Raw genomic sequence first — 24,975 nt, 5'->3', positions numbered from 1 at the left:
TACAGGAAAGGTAGAACAATACTTGACTGATTAATAAGATCGGATCCATTTTTGACAGCTGTTCCTAAAATTACATTTTTTGGGACCAAAGAATTTGAGGTCCTTCCCCTGCTTATCCTGCATCCAGTGCAACTCTATGATTAAGGGTAAATATTTTACAAATCCCCATAAGAGCTTTAATATTCCCATTAAGGGACACTACACATGTCAATCATTGTTTGTAGTATATGCGATCAAGTGTCCATGTGGATTAGTGTATATCAGTGAAACCACACAGAAGGAGAAAGACCGAATTGCCAGACATAAATATTCAATTAGAGACAAATTAATACAGCTGCCACTTGCTTCACACTTTGTGGAACATGGACATACTGTTTCACAATTAAGATACATGGTACTATAAGGCATAGAGGGAAATAGGAGAGGGGGTGATCGTGAACTTGCCCTTAGGAAAAGAGGTGCAATTGATCAATTTTCTCAATACGATCTCTCCATATGGTTTAAATGTAGATTTGGATTTTTATTTATATAAATTATACAAAAAAGTTCTCTCATAAATTCAGTATTTGGGATTTATTAATGGGATCATGAACAATGAGATTGTGAGCTGTTTCGTTAATCATCTTTTTATCTATGGTGTGAAATTATGATTTGAAGTAAGGACTTAATTGAAGCTGAAAGTAATTAAACCATGTAATTGATTCCATATGTGATGACACTTGTAAGCATTTATAAACACATGATTGTAGTGAAACTGCTAGATACATTCTGACTGATCTGAAGAAGGGCGTGAACAAACGAGCCTGAAACAGAAATCTCTGTTGAACGACACTTGAAATATTTTTGTCTTGCTTTGAATTACCTCTTTGTGATGTAATCTTCCTTGGAGAATTTGATAAATAAAAGAACGATTTTTAAGTGCAGAAACCCTTTAACTTTATATATACACACACATACACAAACACACACAGTGTCTCACAAAAGTGAGTACACCCCTCACATTTTTGTAAATATTTTATTATACCTTTTCATGTAACAACACTGAAGAAATTACACTTTGCTATAATGTAAAGTAGCGAGTGTACAGCTTGTATAACTGTACATTTGCTGTCACCTCAAATAACTCAACACACAGCCATTAATGTCTAAACTGCTGGCAAAAAAAGTGAGTACATCTGCAAGTGAAAATGCCCAAATTGTACCCAAAGTGTCAATATTTTGTGTGGCCACCATTATTTTCCAGAACTGCCGTAACCCTCTTGTGCATGGAGTTCACCAGAGCCTCACAGGTTGCCACTGGAGTCCTCTTCCACTCCTCCATGATGACATCACAGAGCTGGTGGATGTTAGAGACCTTGCGCTCCTTCACATTCCGTTTGAGGATGCCCTACAGATGCTCAATTGGGTTTAGGTCTGGAGACATGCTTGTCCAGTCCATCACCTTTACCCTCAGCTTCTTTAGCAAGGCAGTGGAGGTCTTGTAGGTGTGTTTGGGGTAGTCATCATAATGAATACCTCCCTGCGGCCCAGTCTCCAAAGGGAGGGGATCATGCTCTGCTTCATGATGTCACAGTACATGTTGGCATTCATGGTTCCCTCAATGAACTGTAGGTCTCCAGTGCCAACAGCACTCATGCAGCCCCAGACCATGCTTGACTGTAGGCAAGACATACTTGTATTTGTACTTATCACCTGGTTGCCGCGACACACGCTTGACACCATCTGAACCAAATACGTTTATCTTGGTCTCATCAGATCATATGACATGGTTCCAGTAATGCATGTGCTTAGTCTGCTTGTCTTCAGTAAATATTTACTTGTGCATCATCTTTAGAAGAGGCTTCTTTTGTGGACAACAGCCATGCAGACCAATTTGATGCAGTGTGCGGCGTATGGTCTGAGCACTGACAGGCTGACCCCCTCCCATCCCATCAACCAATGCTGGCATCACTGTCTAGTACCCAAAGACAACCTCTGAATATGACGATAAACATGTGCACTCAACTTCTTTTGGTCGACTATGGCGAGGCCTGTTCTGAGCATAACCTGTCCTGTTAAACCGCTGTATGGTCTTTGCCACCATGCTACAGCTCAGTTTCAGGGTCTTGGCAATCTTACAGCCTAGGCCATCTTTATGTAGAGCAACAATTCTTTTTTTTTTCAGATGCTCAGAGTTCTTTGCCATGAGATGCCATGTTGAACTTCCAGTGACCAGTATGAGAGAGAGTGAGAGCGATAACACCAAATTTAACACACCTGCTCTCCATTCACCCCTGAGACCTTGTAACACTAACGCATTGCATGACATGGGGAGGGAAAATGGCTAATTGGGCACAATTTGGACATTTTCACTTAGGGGTGTACTCACTTTTGTTGCCAGAGGTTTGGACATTAAAGGTTGTGTCATTTCTTCAGTGTTGTCACATGAAAATATATAATAAAATATTTACATAAATGTGAGGGGTGTACTCACTTTTGCGAGATACTGTATGCATGTGTGACTTTAACGCTTTGTATCTTAGTAAATCTTCAAAGATATGTTATCTTAGCCTAGTATATCCATTACACGTCTTAACTTTGATTTAGATACATTTTATCTACAATTACTATAACTAAAAGGGACTCTTCACCACGTTTTCAATTACGTGCAGTACTGTGCAAAAGTTTTAGGCAAGTGTGAAAAAATATTGTAAAGTAAGAATGACAGCAGGTTCTTTGGACTGATGAGTCAAAATTAGAAACATTTGGTTGTAGCAGGAGGCAGTTTTATTTGTGAAGTGCTGGAGAGCGGTACAATAATGAGTATCTGCAGACAACAGTGAAGCATGGTGGAAGTTCCTTGCAAGTTTGGGGCTGCATTTATGCAAATTGTGTAGGAGATTCAGTCAGATGGTGTCCTCAATGTTGAGAAATACAGGCAGATACTTATCCACCAGGGAGACGTGGGATTGGCCCCAAATTAATTCAGCAGCAGGGCAATGACCCTAAACATACAGCTAATGCCATTAATAACTATTTTCAGTGTAAAGAAGAACAAAGAGTCCTGGAAATGATGGTTTGTCCCTCACAGAGCCCTGATCTCAACATCATCAAGTCTGGGATTACATGAAGACATAGAAGGCTGTGAGGCAGCTTACATTAACAGAAGATTACAAGTACAAGTGTACTTAGAAGAATTAATGCTGTTTTGAAGGCAAAGGGTGGCCATTCCAAATATTGATTTGATTTGGATTTCACTTCTGTTCATTTATTTTCCATTGTGTTAAATTGAAAAAAATAAAAGATTAGTACTTCTACTTCTGAAAACATTCTTAAATTAACAGCATTTTTTTCACACCTGCCTTTTGTGTACATAGAAAAGTTGTAGATCTTTGCGGTCAGCATCAACTATATATAAGATGTTATAAGTTTCACGCAAATCAATATACACTTTTTGGGATTTTCTGTTAAGGGAACGGGACAACTTCACAGTATCAAAGGGACGATGGACGGAGCCATGTACTATTAAATCTTGGGTGAGAACCTCCTTCCCTCAGCCAGGGCATTGAAAATGGGTCGGGTATGAGTATTCCAGCATGACAATGACACAAAACACATGGCCAAGGCAATAAAGGAGTGGATCATCAAGAAGCACATTAAGGTCCTGGAGTGCCCTAGCCAGTCTCCAGACATTAATCCCATAGAAAACATGTGGAGAGAGCTGAAGGTTCGAGTTACCAAACGTCAGCTTCAAATACTTAATGACTTGAAGAGGATCTGCAAAGAGTGTGGTACAAAATCCCTCCTGAGATGCAAACCTGGTGGCCAACTACTAGAAATGTCTGACCTCTGATTGCCAATGAGGGTTTTGCCACCAATTACCAAGTCATGTTTTGTAAAGGGGTCAAATACTAATTTCACTTGAAATGCATTTTTGCTGGATTTTTTTGTTATTCTCTCACTGTTAAAATAAACCTACCATTAAAATGATAGTCTGATAATTTCTTTGTCAGTGGGCAAACGTACAAAATCAGCAGGGGATCAAATACTTTTTCCCCTCACTGTATGCTTACTACACTTTTGCCATAATTTTCACATACGTACAACCAAACACTACTCAGAAAGATCTTTCCTGTGTTTTTTTACGTCTCCTCTTCTCCTTGTCTCTGCTCATCATACTGACACTATATAAGGGCCCCAGAAGGATCCCTATAATGGAGTGAACCATTTCTATGTGCTAGAACAAAGTGCGTAACTAGTATCAAAAATCCTGTTGTGATCTTAAGTTTCCTCCTCACTGATTATTATAAATGGCAAGACTGCCACAAAACATGGCATTTTTTTTAACCCTACATTTGAGTATGGATGGATTTAAATAGTCTTTAACTGCTTGCCAACCAACCGCCGTCGTTATACGGTGGCAGGTTGGCTCTCCTGTGCGAATCGCCATAGCTGTACGTCGGCTCTCGTAGGCGCAGGGCTGAAGTGTTTAAAGTGCTCCATACTTTGTTGGCGAGATATAAAGAACACTGTGGTTAGAAAAAACTGTTAGCTTTGTATACTATTTTGAACACGATAACATGGGGACTTTATTCTACTCACCAAATTCCATAGGCTTGTGCTGAGAAACATCCTTTATAAGGGTATTCATGTTAGCGACTATGTGTTCGAGAGGCATGTCCAACTGAAAGACAAGGTGGAAATGCATTATTCTGCAATTGAAGCTTGAAGCCATATTCTAAAGAACTGTGTTCACATTCATAATCAAATTTTTCCAGTTACAATTTTAGTTATTTATTGCAAAACTTTTTTTTTTTTAAATTTATGTTAAGTTTAACCACTTACAGACCCAGACCATTTTGCTGGTCAAAGACCGGACCACTTTTTGTGATTCGGCACTGCGTCGCTTTACCTGACAATTGCGCGGTCGTGCGACGTGGCTCCCAAACAAAATTGACGTCCTTTTTTTGCCACAAATAGAGCTTTCTTTTGGTGGTATTTGATCACCCCTGCGGTTTTTATTTTTTACGCTATAAACAAAAATAGAGCGTGAATTTTGAAAAAAACGCATTCTTTTTTACTTTTTGTCATAATAAATATCCCCCAAAAATATATAAAAAAAATGTTTTCCCTCAGTTTAGACCGATACGTATTCTTCTACATATTTTTGGTAAAAAATCGCAATAAGCGATTATTGATTAGTTTGCGCAAAAGTTATAGCGTTTACAAAATAGGGTAAGTTTTATGGCATTTTTATTAATAATTTTTTATTATTTTTTTTTTTTTACTAGTAATGGCGGCTATCAGCGATTTTTATTGTGACTGCGACATTGCGGCGGACACCTCGGACATTTTTGACACATTTTTGGGACCACTGTCAGTTATACAGCAATTACTGCTATATAAATGCAGCGATTCCTGTGTAAATGACACTGGCAATGAAGGGGTTAACCAGTGGGTGGCAGTGTAGGGGTTAAGTGTTCCTAGGGGTATGTTACTAACTGTGTGGGGGTTGGGCTTTCATTTAGTTTACACTGATCTCTGCTCCAATCACATGGAGCAGAGATCAGCGTCACTAGTTGCTAGGCAGAATGGGGAAATGCTGTTTACACAGCATTTCCTCCATTCAGCCGTCCCGTGAGACGATCGCGGGTATCCCCACGGTGATCGAGTCCCCGGGACCCGCGACCGGACTCACGGGGGTCCCGGCGCGCTCGCGATGGCAGGGTGGCATTGAAGATTGGACGTACCTGTACGCCAATATGCCTGCCCGTGCCATTCTGCCGACGTACATCGGCGTGCGCCTGTCGGGAACTGGTTAAACTGTTTATAGTCGTAAATTAAAGCGGTAGTGAACCCAAACACACAAACTTAAACCCTTCGCACCTGAGGGTAAAACAAATCTTAATTCCTAAGCCCAATTTTGCCACTTTGACACGTGTTAGTAAAACCATACATATCACAAATACTTTGTGCATCCAGGTGGATTATACCTTGTGTTTTTCAGAACAAATTAGGCTTTCATTTGGTGGCAAATCGTAATGGATATTTCCAAAATAGTAAACAAACCCATTTTTAATGTAACTGTATATTTCTTGTTACTACCATAACCTACGACCAAAGAACAAAATAAATTCTCCTGCTCCTGGCAATCGCAGCGACACCACATAGGAGTACGTCAGTAGTTGTTTGTATCGGCGTGAATGCGTTAAAGTATTTTTTACACCAACATTTCATATTCCTGATAAATGGCTGCTGTACCACGTACTTGTGTGAAAAAGTATTCTGTTCTTTGCATTGCTTCCTTTGTGTGAATTACCTGGTGTTCCTGCCAGTTCATCTGCTTTCCTATTAAAAACGGACCACCCTAGGCAGGGGAACACTGCATGGTCCTCCAATAATCAAAACTTGTCCTGACACGCCGCCCCCCTCCCCCCCACCTAGGAAGCTCAGTATACAGCGGCTTCTCCTCCCTACAGCTCTTATGCAGATGAAAACAGAGGGAATGTAATCACTTAAAAGGGAAAAGAAGTATTAATGTTTTTTATATCAAGTACACAAATTTTTTGCCTTTCATTTCTATTTTAAAACTAAATGGGTTGTTTTACAAGGTGAACGTTTACAATCACTTTAAAATAGTGCAGCTTACCTATCCTTAAACATAGTGACTGAATTTTCTTTTCAAGGCTTTTCCTCTTTATTTCACCTAGTGATCCTGCCAGTAACACACTTCCTGTCTTAGGCCTTATGCACACGAGACGCAGGTGAAAACTCTACTCAAAAAAAGCTGAAACGCGCGTTTTGCATGCCGCATTTAGCTGTGTTTAGCCGCGTTTGCGTTTATAAAGAGATCATCATGTAGACCCTCCCCAAGCTCCCAAAGCATGTTTTTTTAACTATTTCTGCTATTTTGATCAGAGTGAGCAGCAGCAGCAGCATAGAGAGCAGTTGTACACTTGCATTTGCCTCTCTTTCTGTGGTATATATTTTGAAATGGATCCCATATTGAATATATGTCAGGAAATGCTCCTGATGTTGCTCTTGATGAGACAGCAACGTCGTCGCAAATTTCGTGAGAGGTCCAGAGTCAGATCTCGTCGATATTGGACCCATCCGTTGATGGGACAGCGAATGTCTGTTGGATATTTCACAAACATGTATGTGCAGCTGCGTACCTACCCCGACAAGTCGGGTTACAAAATGTAATTCTCTGGCAATAAGTGGCCCCAAGATATGGGCCCCCAAATTCGGGTCATAAAATGTCATTCTCTGATGCAGAAAAGTGCATGACATTTTGCGACCCGATTTTGGGGCCCCCTATCTCCGGGTCACTTGGTGATAGGAACCTCAAATTTGGATATGTTGTAGTACTGGTTCCACAGTGTCTGCATACCGAATTTGGGGTTCCTGGCAATAAGTGGCCCTAAGATATGGGCCCTTAAGGGCGTTGTCGCGTTTAGCGTCTGAAACAGGGAAATTTTTGCGTCTGAACCCATTTTTTTGCTTCTGGAAAAACGAGGTTAAACGCAACTGCATAAAAACTGCAAAAAACGAGACTGTGTGCATGGACACATAGGATAACATTGAATGAGTTCAGGGGCAGTTGAAAAAAGTGTCCAACTGCATCTGAACACGTGTTTAACAGCTTCTCGTGTGCATGAGGCCTAAGGTTGTCTGCATTCTGGATGAAATCATAATGCAGAAACCTTTGAACAGCAACATGGTCAGTCTGGGGAGTCAGTATATAGTGTTTCCCGATGTGTTAGTAGCTATGATGTTTATTATATAATCTTGTGTTATCTGCTGTATTTTGTGTACATTTCTGAAAGGTGCAGAGCACTGCATATTACAGGGATAATCAGCTTAGAGTAATAGACATTTTTTTTTTTTTTTTACTATGCAGAGACTGCATTTTGATTCATTAATCATATGTCCTAAGTTGATCTGTATGCCAATACTACTCAGGATTGCGATACTGCTGTCCATTGTATTGCATTTCTTTTTTCAATTTTTGTGTTTGTCTTTTTTGAATGTTTATATTTGATCATAAAAACTGCACTAGGTAGGTAATTGTTTCTTAAAGTCAGCGTGTAACTGTCTGTCTATATATGATACGAGCAGACAGATACACTGACAGTCGGCAGGAGTCCTGCATGGCACCTGTGATGTGCTGATCATAGATGCAATGCTTTTCAGGCTCCTAGAGAAAAAAAAAAAATGCACATTTTTTTCCTGCAAAAAAGATGTGCATTTATTATTATTATTATTTATTTATTTTTATTTTTTTACAAAGGTGAACTTCTCATTTAACAAAAAAAAGCAATGTTAGCGCACATATATCTATGCACAGAGGTCCTCTTATATGGAGACTGCCACAGTACAAGAGAACAAGAAACAATTAAAGAGGAGATCCATCGCCCCCCACCACTAAAATGAAAAGTCAGCAGCTACAAATACTGTAGCTGTTGACACTAATATTAGGACACTGACCTGTCCAGGGATCCTGCAATGTTGGCACTACAGTCTATTATTCAATTGGCTCTTGGGTGCTGCTGCCGCTATTACTTGTGATCCGTGCGGCTTCACTGCCGGTTCCCTATTGTTATTGTGCATCCTGTCAAAAAAAGGTACCCCCCCCCCCCCCCCCCCCAAAAAGGTGCTAAATGTGGCAGCGGAGGAAGCAAAGGAGCAGAGCTCCACTTTAAAAAAAGGAATATGAGCACAATGCATGCTTCGCTTTATGCTCTGCAAAAAGACCCAGCACAGAACACAAACCTGGCTCACAATATTCCTATACTGCAAACGGAGTGATTTGATTTGTGCAAATTATCCATTCCAATAACAACCTCCACAACCTAGGTATTATTCCATGAGTAACCAACTCTTTATATTGCACAAATCTACAGAAGCCAAACAGTTTAAAAAGATTTGTCTGCATTGGAAAGGTAACATATCCTAATTCTTATTTCTGTTATTTCCTCTGGTCAAAAGATATAGTGCTGGATGGATTTGCATCTACTTTATAACACATTTGTTGAACAACTTTAATCCATTAAACAGAGATCAACAATGAATCCAAACAAGACGTACAGAATGTGATTTACAATTACTAAAGTGAATTAATTACTGATCACAGGTAATGGTTCAAAGCCTAGTAGTTGATAGATGACAATCTTACTACTGACGTTTTATTTGGGCACTCACTGATCACAAATTAAAAAAAATTAAACCACAAAGCAGTCCATTGCTCAATGCCCAGTATCCAGAAATGTGTAACGCTGTAACGGCTGGAAGAAAACCGTCATGGAGAGAAGGAAATACATGTGCCTAAATACATAGATGTTGAGAACAAGGCGTGTCTTTCGCACATACTATGCCCAATTCAATACCGTAGAACAGAAATGCTGTGATGATAAAACAGTGTGAGGGTGCGTTTACACACAGTAAAATAGCTCATGAAAAGAAGAACTCCGCTAAGTACTATCTCCCCAATATCATTTTAGAAAAATTAAACTCACTCTGATATATATTTTCTTAATGGAATTCTAGTTTCTTTTTAACAACCTTCCTGTTCCGCCAAACTAGCTTCCTTTACAGGCACAGTGTGTGGAGCAGATCTGAACAGCTCTGCACCTTCTGACTGCTGTAACTGGTCATAGAAAAAAATAGTCACAGCTATATCAGAAGCACACAGACTTATGTTTACATCTGTGGAAGGGAGGAATCTACAATGGAAAATTGTATCAAATACATAATTTTCCTTTTCTGGGACCAATCCATGGTAGCAAACCACACCCGTATTGCTGCTATGTTGGTGCCCAGAAAACTGAAAAGTGTATAAAATACTTATCGTAACTTTCCTTTTCTGGCACCAATCCATGGCAGCATACATGTGGAGTATGTTGCCACATTGGTACCAGAATGGAATGACTTTGTTGCTCCAGTGACTACAGCACAGACACAGCCACAGATGGATCAGAATTTTTTTTTTTTTTTTTCAAGGGGCATTAAGCCCCAAACCTAAAACGTAATCTATTGCAGCTAACCAATCATTAGATGTGGTTGCTGTATTTGTTTTCTTTTCTGTCTGTTTTCACCTGACAAGCCAAACTCTAGCTAATACTTTATAAGCAGTTACAGCAAACAGTTGTTCCTTTTGGGATAAAGGTTTTACATAAATAAATGCTGACCATTGTAAGCACCCGTCAGTGGTAAATGGTTTGTCTCAACTCTGCAACTGCTACATTTGCAGAATAGCTTTCTTAAAAATGATATGAAATTAATTTGTTATAGTGTTGCATGAATAACAGTTAAAAATATCACAGCACTGGAAACTTAAAAGAGAAGTTTGGGTTTTCTTTCTTTTTTTTTTTAGCTTCATCCTATTCCCTGTGAGCTGCTAATACATAAAAATCTTTCCAGCCCTCTGAGGAGGGCACACTTTCTGTTCTGCTCTCTCCCTCCCTTCTCCTCTCACACAGCTCAGATTGATTCTCTTAGGGCTCATTTACACTTGCTTTGGCTTCAATACACATTAAAGCGCCTAACGCTTCAACATGCTTTTATGTGTTTTTTGATGCTTCAATGAAGCTTTGGTGATGCTTCCATATTGCTTTTTTGAAGCTTTGTTGAAGCTTGACAGATGCCCTGTGTGTGCATATCTCATACATGCAATTTCTCCAAAACAAAGAGAAGCTAAAGCTGAATTAAAGCCTCTCAAAAGCTGCAGGTGCTTCAAGCCAGCTTTATCAAAGAGTTATATGGAGGATTTGAAGACGCCTTAAAGCACTACTAAAGCGACATAAAGCATGATTTTTGAAGTCAAGTGGAAGCAAAGCAAAACACAAGGTGTAAACAGGACAGTAAGCTAACCATTTTATTTAGTGACAGTTGCTTTGACTGGGATTCAGAGAGCTTTAACAAAGCGTGTCCGAAGCCATGTTCTGAAGCAAGTGTAAACTAGCCCTTCCAGACATCCTCTACCTGCACACTGTGTAGCTGCCCGCTATGCTGCAGTTCTGACCTGCGAATATCCCAGATAAAAACAGCTGTGCAGCATAACAGTTTGCAGATGGAGGCATCTCGATCTGAGATCTGTAAAAGGAGGGAGGGGTAGGCTGTACTGCCTATGCTCATACAGTGTGCACTATTTGGATGTGAAAAGAAGCTCAACGGGCACAGCTTCAATGGAGGATGAGGTGCCAAACTGAAATCTGGGGGGGGGGGTTAAGTCTTCCTCAACACCTCCCCCTAGATCACAACATGATTATAACGCTTATGTATTTTCCACTATGCAGGGGAGTAGGACCGTGCCTGAACTTGTTTACATGACCACATCTCCTAGTGGAAGAAACAAAACTCACCACACAATATCAACATTTCATGCTTTGCTGTGTGTATACATGTGTAAAGTCAAAATGACAGAACTTCTTTTCTATAGGAAAACCAAGGAAGTTAGGTAAAAACCTAAGAACCTGAATTACAACATAATGGGGGTTATTTACGAAAGAAAAATCCACTTTGCACTACAAGTGCACTTGCTGTAGATCCGAGGGGGGCATGCAAGGCAAAAAAGAAAACAGCATTTTAGCTTGCACGTGATTGGATGATAAAATCAGCAAAGCTTCCCCTCATTTCAGATCTACAGTGACTAGCCATTTAATAGGTAATAAACAAGGCACTGGACTCTTCCATTTCTAGTGATACTTCTAACCCTCAATTGCAGCTTAGGATCTGTGTGCAGACAACACAACTGTTTGGCTGCCTTTGTCTGAGTTGCCAGTTAGTAACAATTCCTCCTCATATTTACCACACTGCATGGCAGTACTACTACCAGGATCAACGCAAAGTGTCAGGTAAGTATATCAGAGCTGACATAGGCATATTATAAATCAGACAGAACAGGCTAGCTCATAACATTTAGGTCAATTTTAAATTGTGTGTATTAAGTTATTTCTTATAGCTCCATCAAGATTATTAAAAACTGCATTTACATCAAAGTCCTACCTTTAAAATGGATTCGGTAAACCAGGGATTTTAACTTTTATGCTGCACTTCACATCACTTCCCTATCAGTGAGAACGTTACCGGAATGCTGTAAGGAGTCCAGAATCTCAGGATCATACATACTGGACTTGCAACAGGCAGAGTAACAAGTAGCAATGCAAACAATGAAGTAGAGTCCCACAATCAACCACACCAAAGCTCCAAACACAAAGATGCAGACTAATCCCCACTCCATGTTGTCACCAGGTGGCTTCTATCTTCTTGTTGCCTCAGGGGAGATGGTACAGGAAGAACCACAAGCAAGGCAGGACAGATTAAGCAATGGAAGGCAGCCAATGCACACAAGCTGTGTTGGCAAAATTGTTCCCAAGTCAGAAAACACAAACCGCTCATTAAAGACTATAAAACAATGCAAATACAGTAAGGTGTTTCCAGGAAGCTTAAGAACAAAGTATACCTCAATAGACATTTATAGGCCAACATAAAGGCAAATTATATTTATAATCCGGTATTATAAAGTGTTACTAAACCTACAACAGTAAAATCAGTCTGTATATGCAGTAAAGCATGCTTGTTATACTCACTGTGGAACTTAAGGGGTTAACCCTCCGCATTGTGTGATCCCGTCTTTTCTGATCCTCCCCTTCTTTAACGGACTCCAACCCGTTTCTTGATAGAATAGAGCATTAGGAGTCAGGCTGCACATGCTCAGTTTGGTGTGTATTGCTAGAGAGTTTTTTTTCTTGGGAGAGTACATTTGATCAGCACAGGGCCAATCAACACTGTCCAGACAGAGGGTCAGGGGAGTATGAAAACTCCTCCTACAAGCTTAAGCAGAAACTGATAGAAGTCACATGACTGCTATATACTGCTAGGTATTTGCAGTTTATATTTACTAAAACGATTGCATATATCTATCTATATATATATATATATATATATATATATATATATATATATATATATATATATATATATATATATATATATATAAAAAAAGGTATACATAGAAGTGCTTTTTATTTACAGTAATATAGCTTGCTTGCTGGATTTGGGGTGGGAACACATTGGATGCCTTCAGCTGCCATTGTGCTCTTGCTGGGCTTCTAATGGGACCCAATGCAGGGATGAAAAACAGAGATCATTAGTTTAAAAAAAAAAAAAAAAAAAAAAAAAAAAGCAGCACACTTTACACTTAGTTAGGCACACTTTTAACCCCTTGATCGCCCTAGATATTAACCCATTCCCAGCCAGTGTCATTGATATTATTACTGTATTAATGTCACTGGTAATGTCAGTAGCAGTTAGTCAATTCCCCCATCATCAGTTAGTGTCAGATTTTCCGCCACACTATAGTAGTCCCATTATAATTTGCTGATCGCTGCCATTAGTATAGAATAAATATATACCAATGCTTGTAGGCGCTATAACTTTCACGCAAACCAATCAATATACACGTATTGGGATTTTTTTTTTGTAATTAAAAAAATGCAGCAGAATATTTTAAAATTTTATTGGATGTTTTATAGCAGAAAGTAAAAAAAAAAAAAAAAAAGTGTTTTTTTTTTTTTTAGATCACAAAAAAATAAAAAACCCAGCGGGGATCACATACCACAGGCATGTCCAAAGTCCGGCCCGCGGTCCGGTTTTGAACGGCCCGCCTGCTCTTTCTCAATTTATTGTGCTGCGGGATCAGGGCTGTCAGATCAGCCGATCCCCGGCACTGTGAGAAGCTCCGTGAGCTTCAAAAGTGAAAGTAAAGTGCAGAGGATTGTGCTGTGCTCTCTGCTTCCCCCTACAGTGCAGTACCCGGCTGAATGAGGAAGCTGCAAAGGTACTGTACTACAAGCTAGATTTGTGTTAAAAAGGCCTTTATTCATGTGTGTGTATGTATGTATGTATGTATGTATGTATGTATGTATGTATGTATGTATGTATGTATGTATGTATGTGTATGCATGTGTCTGTATTTGTGTGCATGTATGTCTGTATGTATGTATGTGTGTGTGTATGTGCACATGTGTCTGTATGTGTGTGTGCACATGTGTCTGTATGTGTGTGTGCACATGTGTCTGTATGTGTGTGTGCACATGTGTCTGTATGTGTGTGTGTGCGCACATGTGTCTGTATGTGTGTGTGTGCACATGTGTCTGTATGTGTGTGTGTGCACATGTGTCTGTATGTGTGTGTGTGTGTGTGTGTGCACATGTGTCTGTATGTGTGTGCACATGTGTCTGTATGTGTGTGCACATGTGTCTGTATGTGTGTGCACATGTGTCTGTATGTGTGTGCACATGTGTCTGTATGTGTGTGTGTGTGTGCACATGTGTCTGTATGTGTGTGTGCACATGTGTCTGTATGTGTGTGTGCACATGTGTCTGTATGTGTGTGTGTGTGTGTGTGCACATGTGTCTGTATGTGTGTGTGTGTGTGCACATGTGTCTGTATGTGTGTGTGTGTGTGTGCACGTGTCTGTATGTGTGTGTGTGTGCACATGTGTCTGTATGTGTGTGTGTGTGTGCACATGTGTCTGTATGTGTGTGCACATGTGTCTGTATGTGTGTGTGTGTGCGCACATGTGTCTGTGTGTGTGTGCGCACATGTGTCTGCATGTGTGTGCGCACATGTGTCTGTATGTGTGTGCGCACATGTGTCTGTATGTGTGTGCGCACATGTGTCTGTATGTGTGTGTGCACATGTGTCTGTATGTGTGTGTGCACATGTGTCTGTATGTGTGTGCGCACATGTGTCTGTATGTGTGTGCGCACATGTGTCTGTATGTGTGTGCGCACATGTGTCTGTATGTGTGTGCGCACATGTGTCTGTATGTGTGTGCGCACATGTGTCTGTATGTGTGTGTGCACATGTGTCTGTATGTGTGTGCGCGCACATGTGTCTGTATGTGTGTGTGTGTGCACATGTGTCTGTATGTGTATGTGTGTGTGTGTGTGTGTGTGCACATGTGTCTGTATGTGTGTGTGTGCACATGTGTCTGTATGTGTGTGTGTGCACATGTGTGTGTGTGCGTGTGTGTGTGTGCACATGTGTCTGTATGTGTGTGTGTGCGCACATGTGTCTGTGTGTGCGTTTTTTTTTTTATTGCACTGCACCAAAAGCACCCTACATTTTCCAATGTGTGGGGTACCATTAAGAATTAACGGTGCCCCCTAAAGTGCAGAGCATTGGTCTGTGTGTTGGGAACGAGTGCGACAAAGGCAAGAGAATTCTTGTTGGGCAGTGTATTGGTGCTCGGATGGACACACTTAGACCGAATTTTCAATGGTTCAAAGAATGTCAGGCAAAATGGTCGGCCCTCAGGCATGTTCACTTCATCAAATCCGGCCCACTTTGAAAAAAGTTTGGACACCCCTGACATACCACCAAAAGAAATCTTTATTTGTATGAAAAAAAATTATATAAATTTTGTTTGGGTACAGCAGGAAAAAACGATGTCCCTTCCTTGATGTCAGTGGGAGGGACTGTGCTCCATTGTTAATATCATTGGGAGGATTCATGCCCCTACACTGGTGTCATTGGGCCCAATTTTTGTTGTCATTTGGGGGAAAATGTGCCCCATCGTTGGTGTCATTGGGAGGAATTGTGCCCCTTCACTGGTATTAGTGGGGAGGGAAATTAGTATTCTAGGCATCAGTGGATGAAGTCCAAGCGAAGGGCCACAGTTTGGAGACCACTGGGGTAGTGTTGCATGGCCGTGCAAGTATCAGTTAAAATATTGCAGTGCCGTGTAGCAAAAAATGGTTAGGACATGAAGAGGATAAAATCTTCTAAAGCTCAAGTGGTTAAGGAGAAAATAGGATTTTTTGTACTCACCATAAAATCCTTATCTCTGTAGTTCACGACGGACACAGCTCCTTTCTTAGACCATTGGGTTATTACACCACCTTCAGGAGAGGACTAGGCAGAACATGTTAAACATGTTATAATAAAACTAGAACTTTCTAGTTCCGCCCAAGGGGCAGTCCCTTTAGGTAACAATCCTTCAGCCTGCTAGTGCAGCCTCAGTACGTCAACAAGCAGTATAACTTAGATAAAAATAGGAGGGGAGGGTGCTGTGTCAGTCGGTGAACTACAGAGAAAAGGATTTTACAGTGAGTACAAAAAAAATCCTATTTTCTCTTACATTCACAGACTGACACAGCTCCTTTCTTAGACCATTGGGACGTCCCCAAGCAGTGCCAAAACGAGGGGTGGGAAAACAGCATAAAAACTTCACCCACAATGGCATGTGGGAACTAGTATAAAAACTATACCCACAAAAAAAACAAGTGTGTGGGAATAACAAAGAACTTTTTTACCCACAAAAAAAAAAACACTCCTTATCTGGGAGTCACTACCTCCAAACTGCCTCAGAACTGCAGTAACAAATGCAACAGTGCATTTACTTAAAGGTGCTGTGTTTTTACCAAAAAACAGGAAAAAAAATGTAAGTGCAATTGCAATTACACGGCCGCCTGACAAACTTTGCGGCCAAAACAAGCATCAGCCAATGCACCAACATCTACCTTGTAGAATTTTGTAAAGGTGTGGACAGACGAACAAGTCGCCGCTTTACACACTTGAGCGTCAGACGCTTGATGTCGGAAGGTCCAAGATGTTCCAATTGCCCTGGTGAAGTGGGCAGTGACTGGAAAGGGGGCACCTGCCCCTTCAAGGCGTAGGCTTGTACTACAATCTGATCCACCTGGAAATGGTGGCCGACGAGACAGCCATGCCTTTTTTCGGACCAGCTACCGAAACAAACAAGGAGTCTGACTTCCGAAAGGGAGCCGTAGCAGACAAATACACCCTCAGAGCATGAACCACCTCCAGGGCATGGAGGGCCGCCTCCTTAGGATGTGTCGGTTTAGGATACAGAGATGGTAACACAATGTCTTCAGCAGAAAAGAAGGTTGCGGACGCAACACCACCTTATTCTTGTGGATAACCAGATAGGGCGACTGACCAAGACAAGGCCGCCAGTTCCGAAACCCTCATGGCCGAAGTAATGGCCACTAGAAAGACCACTTTCTCAGAAAGGGTCAACAGAGGGACATCTCTGATATTTTCAAATTGTGGTTTTTGAAGCACCAATAACACCAGGTTCAGATCCCACGGGGGTAACGGTGGATGCACCGGAGGAACTACATGTCGGACCCCCTGAACAAAAGTGCTCACTAGAGAGTGGGGCACCAGAGGTCGTTGAAAAACGACAGCCAAAGCTGATATTTGTCCCTTAATGGTGCTTAAAGCCAATTTCTGGTCTACTCCTTGCTGTAGAAACAGCAGGATCCTGGATATAGAAAAGGAGCGGGGGACGCCATCGCGCTACAGCGTTCAGCAGACACAGCCTACAGACACCTCAGGGGAGAGACCTACACACATCTAGGGCACAGCCATCCAGCACAGGGGTGAGAGCCCCTGTCTATGGCACACACACACACACTGCTCAGCAGCCCATGCAGCATCCCCCACAGGGAAAGGGGGGAGGGAAGATAGGGACAGGAAGAGAAGAGAGGGAGGTGAGGGACCCGAAGGGAATGCCCAGCTGCTCAGCCCCACCAAGGCAGGGAGAGCTGTACTTACCAGTCCTGAAGAGCTGGGAGACATTCCATCACAGACCCACTCTCAGATCAGTATGGGGTGGCTGCTGGCCCGGCACACTGTGACGCAGACATCAGTAGCCCGGTCATATGTGTGCCCCAGCGCGTTACGCCCACCGGCCGCCCCTGGAGCTGGGGTATGTCATGTCCGACCCAGCGCAGAGCTCTGCTCTGCCCACGCTCGCTGGCCAGGCTGGGGAGACTAAAAGGATAAGAGTATCCAGCCTGTCACCCAGCCAGCTGTTGATAGCAGATCACAGGATCTTTAATCTTGCGCAAAAAGTAAAACTTCTGCAGAAAAATCCATGGACCGATGGCCCCGCAGGGTTCCTAGGTCCTTCTTCACTAGACAGAAAAAAAACTGAGGCTGCAGTAGCAGGCTGAGGGGTTGTTACCTAAAGGGACTGCCCCTTGGGTGTAACTAGAAAGTTCTAGTTTTATTATAACATGTTCTGCCTAGTCGTCTCCTGAAGGTGGCGTAATAACCCAATGGTCTAAGAAAGGAGCTGTGTCAGTCGGTGAACGTAAGAGAAATAGACCCCCTTCAGTCATACCTGCCCTAAATTACCCACTGCTGTATATGCGCCAATATGGAGACTCGAATTAAAGTTAGGCCCGCACTTTGCAGAGGAGCCTTGGCAAGGTAGTGCTACTTCCACATATATTTGCAAACCTTTGTTTTTCAAGCCCTTTTGCATTAAAAAAAAAAGCACCTGAAAAGCTCAAGGAGAATGCTTCCTTTTACAATCAATGAATGTATTTACACTGGGGCGGTGTGCTTCTGTTGTGGTGAAAATAATTCTACGTGCAGCATCTTTGGAGAGCGAAAAAACAAGACAAAACAAAAAAAAACGCACCTTCACATTGAAAGCAATAGAAAATGCAGTAAAAATGTACCTGCAATGCATTTTTGGTGCGATTTTTGAATCATGTGTCCATTAAAAACTGAACAGCAACTATGGTAAAAGCGCAGGAATAAATGCGGATCAGTGTGAAAGTGCCCTAACGCTGATAAAATTAGGACATCCTCTGATGTAAACTATTGGAAAGCCAATCATAATATACACTAATTACCGTATATACTCGAGTATAAGCCGAGATTTTCAGCCTCTTTTTTGAGGCTGAAAGTGCCCCCTCGGCTTATACTCGAGTCACCGCTGTCTGACTGCTCGATCAGCGTATCGAGCAGACAGACGGCGGACATTAAAATTCAAAAGCCGCGCCTCCTTCTCCGCCTCCGCCTGTGATAGGCGGAACACTGAATTTCCCAGCAGTCAGTGTTCCGCCTATCACGGACATCCGCTCATTCTCATACTACGGACGAGTATGAGAGGATGTCCGTGATAGGCGGAACACAGGCTGCTGGGAAATTGAGTGTTCCGCCTATCACAGGCGGAGGCGCGGCTTTTGAATTGTAGAATGGCCGCCGAGAAGAGCGGCGATCCTGGAGCGGCGATCCATCGGCACGACACGGGACGGAGGAGGCACGGGACGGAGGAGGCACGGGACGGAGGAGGCTCGGGACGACGGCGGCTCGGGACGGAGGCTTGGGACACAGGTAGGCTGGACACACACACAAGGCTGCACGGACACACACACACACACACACACAGGGATGGATGGATGGATGGATGGATACACACACACACACACACACAGGGATGGATGGATGGATGAATACACACACACACACACACACACACACACACACACAGGGATGGATGGATGGATGGATACACACACAGGGATGGATGGACGGACACACACACAGGGATGGATGGATGGATGGATGGATGGACACACACACACAGGGATGGATGGACGGACACACACACAGGGATGGACGGACACACAGGGATGGACAGCCATGTCTCACCCTCGGCTTATACACGAGTCAATAAGTTTTCCAGTTTTTTGGGGGTAAATTGGGGGCCTCGGCTTATATTCGGGTCGGCCTATACTCGAGTATATACGGTAAGCAATTTATTAGGAACACCCGTGCACAAGCTTATTCAGTTCTCTAATCAGCTCATAATGTAGATACAGGTCATGCATGTAAAACACCAGAATGGGAATAAAAATATATTGTCAGTGGTTTTGACCTCGGCACGATTGTTGATGCCAGATGGGCTGGTTTGAATATTTCTGTACCTGCTCATCTCTCAAGATTTTCATTAATAGTCTATAGAAGGGTGCAAAAACGAAAATCATCCAGTGAGTGGCAGTTCTGCAGATTGAAATGCCTTGTTAATTAGAGAGGTCGGAAGAAAATGTGTCAGACTGGTTAAAGTTAACAGAAAGGCTACTGTGACTCCAATGACAACCCTTTAAAACTATGGTAAGCAAACCTTAAAGTTGATTGGCTACAAAGGAAGAAGACCAGGTCTGGTTTCACTCCTGTCAGCCAAGATCAGAAGCTAAGGCTGCAATTTGCAGAGGCTCACAAAAACTGGAGAGGCAATACAAAACATAGCCTTGTAAAATCAATTTCTGCTTAGGTACACATATGATTCACCAGATCTGAATCCAAAGGAACACACCTTTGGGATGTGGTAGAACAGGATATTCGCAAAATTAATGTGCAACTAAGGAATATGCAAAAATTGTGTGATGCAATCATGTTAACATGGACCAGAACCTCAAAACAAGAAATTGTGAAATGTGGAATCCACGTCAAGAAGAATTGAGGATAAGGCATGTTCTGGGGGAGTTTATAATTAAAACTAATATACCTGAATCTGAAGCTATGGAGGCAGTGTGTTATAGTGCCCCGAACATGTTGCAATGCCTGTCACAGATGTATACATTACTTAGAGTGCATTATACTCCTCTTAAACTACATAAAATGAGCTTACTGGTGGATCCTCTTTGTCCTAAGTGTCGAAGGGACCTGAGGCATATGCTATGGAGTTGTCCCAAGTTACATAGATACTGGGATGCCATTCTTGGCACAAAAGTTAAAGTGGATGTAAACCCTCTCCAATACTCAGTGAAGTGGAGCAGCCTCTGATCATACACAGGGATGAAACAAATCTCTCCACATAAGTTTTACATGCATTATCTGCTGTCTTTCCCTTTCTATATTCTTTAGAATTCTGATGTGGTGTTAGAATTTTTACTTCCCCATTCAGCAGTAGGAGTGAATTCTAGTCATACACTATGTGAGAGCTGATTGGAGGAAAGGCACACTCCCCTCCACAAAGGCAGACGAAAGAGAAAATACTTCCAAACCTGTGCTGTGACAAGACAAGCTCTCTTCTAATATATTTATAGCACCCTCCCACACATAAATTTCAGGTTGGTTTTAGCTTGGTTGACTGAGAATTTGTCAGAAGGTATCATGCTGATAACAGAGGAACGAGAAAGAAAAGACACAAGACTTAGTGCTTTAATTGCATGTGTTCCCCTCCTCCCTTCCCTCCTGGTGGACACTGATCAGGTAGTTAATCATATCTTTGACTTTCTCCTTTGGATTTTCATCTTGTCCTTATTAGATTGATATTTGACCCTATGCAATATCATCTGGTGGCTGCATATATTTTTAACTATCAGTAGTGTATCAATTCTCTTTGTTCTTCCTTTTTAATTCGTAGTCTAATGTACGGTACTAACGTAGATATGTATGAGGATATGGGATGATTGTCTGTTTGATGACCCACATATCCAGTTTATATTGTTTGATACAAGTATATGGGATAAGGTGCTTTGATTATTTCTTGTTAATTAGTTAAATTTTGAGGCATTTCGTTTTCACCTATGGCTATATTAATGCACGCCATCGGACTGATACATCTTGTTAGATTAACCTTTTATCCATTATGTACATATATGGCTAAATAAGATGCTTTTGCATCTTAACATACATGTTTTGAATTATAGATTACTATCGATCCAACTATTGATGCCCTGTACAAGATCTGACGTCCACCAGACCATATCAGTGATTCTGACATCACCATATAAGCACTGGATGTGACTCATTCCTGCTCCCTGTGATATGTCGGTCACCTCTCAATTAATGTCAAGATGTTTTGGCGAGCACTATTTTAAATATTGTTAATATTCTGAATATGTTAAATAAAACTTTTCTATTTTTGGTGCTAATGTCATATCTTTTTATAAAACTTAGACAATGATATAGATGCATGATGAACAGCCCTGAAGCAGATAACTAGTCTGCGAAATGCGTCGCCTACCCATATACACAAGCATCTGTTTAAGCTTGTGAGACCGAGTGTCACCTTGGGTCAAAAACTCATAACCGAATGTTATTACTGTATCGATTTTAAATTACGCACACTTTGTAATAAATTATATTTTTTTATTTACTTTATTGTGGTCGTGCTTACTTCTGTGACAGAAAAACGCAACCGTGAAAATCCCACTATCCTATGAGGGAGTGATCTCTCTCTCTCTCATTTTTCTTTTTATTTCAACTGGCAGATATTTTGATGTATACTGTTTTAGTGACACAGATACTCTGAAACTTTGTTTTTTGTTGTTCTGCTTAACCACTTCAGGACCGCCGTATTGCCAATGTACGTCAACACAATGGCACAGGCAGGCACAATCACGTAGATGTACGTGATTGCCTTCCAGCGGGTGGGGGGTCCGATCGGACCCCCTCCCGCTGGTTACGGCGGTCCGGTTCGCTCCAGGAGCGCTCCGTGATGAGGGGATGGCCGTTGGTTTTCGGCCACCCCCTCTGGATCGCTCCTGGCCAATGAGAAGCTTCCTCCCACTGTGTATTGTTTACACAGGAAGGAGGAAGTGATGTCATTCTCCTCGGGGCGGTCTTTTTGACCGGACTACGAGGAGAAGACTAATAGTAAGTGTGCACCAACACTACACTGACATGTAGGTACACACAGGCACACAAACCCCCCCCCCGCCCCCCCTCGTCACAGTGTCACTGATTGCATTGATCATTTCTTTACTGATCAATGCATTCAGTGTCAGTTGTGACAGTAAAAACTGTCAGGACAGTTAGTGTTAGGTCCAGGGTAGCCCCCTATCAACCCCCAATAAAGATTTAACCCCCTGATTGCCCCTAGAGTTAACCCTTTCACCCCCTTTTGCCAGTGTCACTAAGCGATAATTTTTCTGATCGCTGCATGTGTCGCTAGGTAGCTAGTTATTTTTTTAGGTTCACCGCCAGGTTTTTATATCGCTAGGTACCCCGATATACTACCCAATAATGGTTTTAACCCCCTGATTGCCGCTAGTTAACCCTTTCACCCCCTTTTGCCAGTGTCACTAAGCGATCGTTTTTCTGATCGCTGCATTAGTGTCGCTACAGTCGCTAGGTAGCTAGTTATTTTTTTAGGTTCACCGCCAGGTTTTTATAGCGCTAGGTACCCCGATATACTACCCAATAATGGTTTTAACCCCCTGATTTCCGCTAGTTAACCCTTTCACCCCCTTTTGCCAGTGTCACTAAGCGATAATTTTTCTGAACGCTGCATCAGTGTCGCTAGTGTCGCTAGGTAGCTAGTTATTTTTTTAGGTTCACCGCCAGGTTTTTATAGCGCTAGGTACCCCGATATACTACCCAATAATGGTTTTAACCCCCTGATTGCTGCTAGTTAACCCTTTCACCCCCTTTCACCAGCGATCACAGTATAAGTGTCACTGGTGACGCTGGTTAGCCAGTTAGTTATTTAGGTTCCCCGTCAGGTTTTTATATAGCGCCAGGGACCCCCATATACTACCTAATAAAAATTTGAACCCCCTGATTGCCCCTAGTTAACCCTTTCACCACTGATCACCGTATAAGTGTTACGGGTGACTCTGGTTAGTTTGTTTTTTATAGCATCAGGGCACCCACCATTTATTACCCAATAAAGGTTTAACCCCCTGAACACCCGGCGGGTGATATCAATTAGGTTTTAGGGTCAGGGTCTGCGTCGCCCCAGGCAGCGCTAGGTTAGTGCCAGTACCGCTAACACCCACACGCAAAGCATACACCTCCCGTAGTGCTATAGAATCTGAACAGATCAATATCTGATCTGATCAGATCTATACTAGCGTCCCCAGCAGTTTAGGGTTCCAAAAAAACGCATTGTTAGCGGGATCAGCCCAAATACCTGCTAGCACCTGCGTTTTGCCCCTCTGCCCAGCCCACCCAAGTGCAGTATCGATCGATCACTGTCACTTACAAAACACTAAACACATAACTGCAGCGATCGCAGAGTCAGGCCTGATCCCTGCCATCGCTAACAGGTTTTTTGGTAGCATTTTAAATTTTAATCCGGAAGGCAGTGCTTGGTTTTCGGGGTCCCGTACGTGGCTAGGCTCCCAAAAAGTCCCCCACATGTGGTATCCCCGTACTCGGGAGAAGCAGCAGAATTTATTTTGGGGTGTAATTTGACTTCTGCCCATAGCATGTGTGAGCAATATATCATTTAGTGACAACTTTGTGCAAAAAAAAAAAAAAAAGTTTGTAATATTCCCGCAACTTTTGGCAAAATATAAAATATTCCATGGACTCAACATGCCTCTCAGTAAATAGCTTGGGGTGTCTACTTTCCAAAATGGGGTCATTTGGGGGGGTTTTGTGCTATTTTGGCATTTTATGGCCTTCGAAACTGTGATAGGTAGTGAGGAGTTAAATCAAAAATTTGTACCCTTAGAAATCCTGAAGGTGGTGATTGGTTTTCGGGGTGCCGTGCGCGACTAGACTCCCAAAAAGTCCCACACATGTGGTATTCCCCATACTCGGGAGAAGTAGCGGAATATATTTTGGGGTGCAATTCCACATATAACCATGGCATGTGTGAGCAATATATCATTTAGTGACAACTTTTTGTAAAAAAATTTTTTTTTTTTTTTTTTTTTTGTCATTATTCAATCCCTTAGGACAAAAAAAAAAAAATATTCAATGGGCTCAACATACCCATCAGCAATTTCCTTGGGGTGTCTACTTTCCAAAATGGGGTCATTTGGGGGGAATTTGTACTGCCCTGCCATTTTAGCACCTCAAGAAATGAGATCGGCAGTCATAAATTAAAAGCTGTGTAAATTCCAGAAAATGTACTCTAGTTTGTAGACGCTATAACTTTTGCGCAAACCAAAAAATATACGCTTATTGACATTTTTTTTACTAAAGACATGTGGCTGAATAAATTTTGCCCTCAATGTATGACTAAAATTTAGTTTATTCGATTTTTCTTATAACAAAAAGAAGAAAATATATTTTTTTTTCAAAATTTTCGCTCTTTTTCCATTTATATCGCAAAAAAAAAAAAAATCGCAGAGGCAATCAAATACCATCAAAAGAAAGCTCTATTTGTGGGAAGAAAAGGATGCAAATTTCGTTTGGGTGCAATATTGCATGACCGCGCAATTACCAGTTAAAGCAGCGCAGTGCGAAATTGCAAAAAGACCTCTG

General features: G+C 41.9%; 1 protein-coding gene across 2 annotated transcripts in view; it reads right to left on the bottom strand.

The window, feature by feature from the left end:
- The window catches only part of MRPL1 (mitochondrial ribosomal protein L1), a 79,148-nt gene that overhangs the window by 3,734 nt on the left and 50,439 nt on the right, over positions 1-24,975 (bottom strand). For both annotated transcript variants that reach the window (XM_077476086.1, XM_077476088.1), the window contains exon 8: positions 4,582-4,663. In XM_077476086.1, the coding sequence (XP_077332212.1) occupies positions 4,582-4,663 (82 nt within the window). The remainder of the gene's footprint in view (positions 1-4,581; positions 4,664-24,975) is intronic.

This window comes from Lithobates pipiens, unplaced genomic scaffold, assembly GCF_037356315.1.
Source record: "Lithobates pipiens isolate NorthernLeopardFrog02 unplaced genomic scaffold, aLitPip1_a1.2 Scaffold_13, whole genome shotgun sequence".
In the NCBI taxonomy this organism is placed as follows: Eukaryota; Metazoa; Chordata; class Amphibia; order Anura; family Ranidae; genus Lithobates; species Lithobates pipiens.
The sequence above is the reverse complement of the archived record's forward strand: the minus strand, read 5'-3'. Positions and strand labels throughout refer to the sequence as shown.